The sequence below is a fragment of the Rhinopithecus bieti genome, unplaced genomic scaffold (assembly GCF_001698545.2).
Source record: "Rhinopithecus bieti isolate Rb0 unplaced genomic scaffold, ASM169854v2 scaffold_15803, whole genome shotgun sequence".
Taxonomy (NCBI): domain Eukaryota; kingdom Metazoa; phylum Chordata; class Mammalia; order Primates; family Cercopithecidae; genus Rhinopithecus; species Rhinopithecus bieti.
In genome coordinates, this window is record NW_016808345.1 from 26954 (window position 1) to 31291 (window position 4338).

The window sequence follows — 4338 nt, forward strand, 5'->3', positions numbered from 1 at the left end:
AAAAAAAAAAAAAAAAGCAACGATTCCTAGAACTTGGGGTATTGTTACAGCTTCTGGGATAAATAATTTCAGGGTAAATACATGTTTGTTTGAGAATTGCTAAAATCATATATTAAAGCAAATGTTCATTCTTCCTAAAGGCTTGATCCTGGCTGTGTGGACAAAACATTCAAAAACTCTGGGCACCAGCATCATGTACATCTCAGTTGCACTTTTTCAAAATATAATTTTCAGATATCACAGCTTGTCCACCCAGATTCAACATACCCATCCATTTGTGTAATACTATCTGAATGGCACTAGAAAAATCCCGTTGAAATTAAAGTCACACCCAAAGTGCCTTGTTCGAACACTATGACACATCATCAGTTTTATTAAATTAGATGCTTTGGGAACTTTGTTAATTTACATTTTTAAAGCAAATAGTAATTTCTTTTAGTTATCACAGCCTGAGTTTGAATGACCTATTTCATTGATTTTCAAAGATCAAATCAAAAATAGGATTGCCACACTTTTTGAGATTGAGTACAATATTAAGAATGTAAACTGTAAGGACTTGCTGCGTTGCCTAGTGCTGGTGGAGGCAGAAAGTAAGAGGGGTATGCATAGCTATCTATCTATCTATGCATCTATCTATGTATCTATCTATCTATCTATCATGTATCTATTTACCTATCATCTACATATCTGTCAATCTATCCTATCATCTATCTATCTTATCTATCAATCAGCTATCTTATCTGTCATCTATCATCTGTCATATGTATCATGTATTTATCTATATATCTATCCATCTATCATCTATGCATCTGTTTATTCATCTACCTATTCATGTATTCACCTATAATCTATCAATCTATATCTCTCTATCATCTATCATCTGTTTATCTATGTATCTATCAATCATCTATCATCTATCATCTATCTATCATCCATCCATCATCTATCTACCTATCATCTATCTATCAACTATCTATCAATCCATCATCTATCTATCCATCTATCATCTCTTTACCTATCATCTATCTCTGTTGATCATCTGTTTCTAAACATATGTACACAAACACTACAGACACAAACACACTTATACCTACATAAACATCCATTCATGTGTATGTATTTGGCTTGAATATTATTTATATTTTTAAATACTTTATATTTTTTATGTGTTTAAGACTATGCAAATTGGCTTTGCTTTTCCAGGTTTAATTTTCCAAAGTGTCTTTTATTTAGTGACATATATTTCACAATATCCGTATCTGGAAAATATTATACTTTAAATTTGTGTCCTGCACATATGTGAGTTTCACTCGTGGTTTTCTTTCATTAATGCTGGAAAATTGAAGCCATTTTGCTAATCAATATATTTACCATGTAAGTCTTAGGAAATCCCATTTACATTGTTTCCTCTACAGGATGAGTTCATGAGGGTACTGGATTCTGACTTACTAGTTAATTCCCAACCCCCAACTAAGATCTTGGTGCTCAACAGACCTGAAATAAAGGTTGGCTATGTCACTAAAGAGTCTAAAAATACAATTTCTCTTTCTGTCAAAAAGGTATGTGGGCTGGGTGTAGTGACTCATGCCTGTCATCCCAACACTTTGAGAGGCCGAGGCAGGCATATTACCTGAGCTTGGGAGTTCAAGAGCAGCCTGGGCAACATGGAAAAACCTTGCGTCTACAAAACATACAAAAATTACCCGGGCACAGTAGCATGTGTCTATGGCCTCAGCTACTCAGGAGGCTGAGGCAGGAGAATCGCTTTACCCCAGAAGGCAGAGATTTCAGTGAGCTGAGATCACATCATTGCACTTAAGCCTGAGGGACAGAGTGAGATCTTGTCTCAAAAAAAAAAAAAGACATGTGCACTCTATGTTCATCACAGCACTATTCACAAGAGCAAAGACATAAATCAACCTAGGTACCCATCAGTGGTGGACTGGATAAAGAAAATGTGGTACATATACACCATGGAATACTACACAGCCATAAAAAAGAACAAGACCATGTCCTTTGCAGCAACATAGACACAGGTGGCGGGCATTATCCTATGCAAATTAATGCAGAAATATAAAACCAAATACTGCATGTTCTCACTTATAATTGGGAGCTACTGTCACCCAGACTGGAGTGCATGGAGTGCAGTGGTGTGATCATGGCTCACTATAGCCTCAATTTATGGGCTCAAGCAATCTTTCCGCTTCAGTCTCCTGAGTAGCTGGGACTACAGGCGCATGCCACCACACCCAGCTAATTTTTGTATTTTTGTAGAGACAGGGTCTCACTATGTTGTCCAGGCTGGTCTCAAACTCCTAGGCTCAAGTGATCCTCCTGCCTCAGCCTCCCAAAGTGCCGGGATTACAGATGTGAGCCACTGTGCTCAGCTGGATTTTTGTTAAATAGATTTTAGCTGATCTTGTCACAAAAAAGTAGCAGTGTGAGATGATAGATACACTTGCTTACTATATTACTATTACTTAATATTACTATATTATGTTACTTAATGATTACTATTTGCTTCACGATTCCTTTTACTATCTATATGTATCTTTTAACATTATGTTGTGAATCTTAAATATACACAATAAAATTTATTTTTGAAAACAAAACAAAACAAGTGGGAGCATAACATTAAGTATACGTGGGCACACAGATCAGACCAATAGATACTGGGGACCACTAGAGGGGTGAAGGAAAGAGTGGGGGAAGGATTGAAAACTAACTATTGGGTGCTATGCTTAGTGTCTGGGTGAAGGGTTTGATCAGATTCTAAACCTCAGCATCACGTAATACACCCAGGTAACAAACCTGCACATGTACTCCCTGAATCTAAAACAAGAGTTTTTTGAAAAGAAGATTTGATTTGTTATCTGGCCAGCACTGGAGATGCAGTCAAGTAGACAAAGACCCCAGTTGATAAGTGGACAGCATGCAAAGAAAGGAGAGGAAATGCATATAGTTTTTTTTGCTGACTTTCTCAATTGCTTGCAACTATTACCTCATTTATGTCTCAGACCACCCTGTCCCATAGGCATAATTCTCTTCACTCTACAGTTGACCAAGAGCAGTTTTCAGGTGTCCTGTCCTATCAGAACACGTTGGTTTCTGTCCACTTAGGTCCTGTGACTTACCCATCATGGAGTCCATCTCTTCCACATTATCCCCATACAAGCCATGCTTGCTGGTGCCAATGAAGTCGTCCGTGGTGGGGAGAGGTATGTGCACATGAAGAAAGGAGAAAAAAAGAAGGAAAGGTTCCTTACGGTGCCTGAGAAGACATCAATGAAACTACTTGTGAGTTTTCAACATTCATGAATGTGAAAAATACTGTTTTGGCTTCTCATAGACATGACCTGCTTCCTTCTTCTCCATGCTGCAGAAGATAGAGTGTGTCCACCCAAGGGCCCCATCCTGCATGGAATGGATTCCATGATCCTGCAGCACCTCAACTGCTCCCTAACCCCTTTGGTGATGCTACTGAAATCATCTCTATAAACTTCATAAAATCAATCAGAGAGGAAGGGAGGGGAGAAACAAAATGAACTAAGCTTGCAGCATACTCAGCTTTGATCCTGAGGTCAGCTTGCTCTCTGATCTATGTCTTCCTACTTGTTTGGCACCTATTTGTCCTAGAATCACATAGACCCACAGGATGATAACATAACATGATGAAATGGTAAGTTTTGCATTTGCGGTAATCTTTCAGGTTGTGCATACCAGGGAAACTACTGATGTTTGCTTCTCTGAAGGACCCTATGAGAAGCTGACTTACCAAAGCATGCCATTTCCACATTCTGGTGATTTCATTCCCTCTTACCCCAACCCATCAATGACCCCAAGAACCTCCATGATTCCCCTAAAAAATCCAGCCCAGAACTCCTTGGAAAGATGGATTTGAGGACAGGCACCATGGCTCACACCTGTAATCACACCACTTTGGGAGGCTGAAGCAGGCAGATCACCTGAGGTTAGGAGTTCGAGACCAGCCTGTCCAACAGGGTGAAATCCTGTCTCTATTAAAAATACAAAAATTAGCCAGGCATGATGGTGGGCTCTTATAATCCCAGCACTGGGGAGGCTGAGGTGGGAGAATTGCTAAACCAAGGAGGCAGAAGTTGCAGTGAGCTGAGATTGTACCACTGCACTCCAGCCTGGGCAACAGAGTGAGAATCTGAGAAAGAAAAGAAAGAAAAGAAAAGAAAAGAAAAGAAAAGAAAAGAAAAGAAAAGAAAAGAAAAGAAAAGAAAAGGAAAGGAAAGGAAAGGAAAGGAAAGAAAAGAAAAGAAAAGGAAAGAAAAGAAAAGAAAAGAAAAGAAAAGGAAGGAATGAAGGAAG

General features: G+C 38.8%; 1 protein-coding gene across 1 annotated transcript in view; it reads right to left on the minus strand.

Moving 5' to 3' along the window:
• The window catches only part of LOC108538470 (arylsulfatase F), an 84169-nt gene that overhangs the window by 22827 nt on the left and 57004 nt on the right, over positions 1 to 4338 (minus strand). The window contains exon 6 of the mRNA XM_017886577.1: positions 3135 to 3271. Within this exon, the coding sequence (XP_017742066.1) occupies positions 3135 to 3271 (137 nt within the window). The remainder of the gene's footprint in view (positions 1 to 3134; positions 3272 to 4338) is intronic.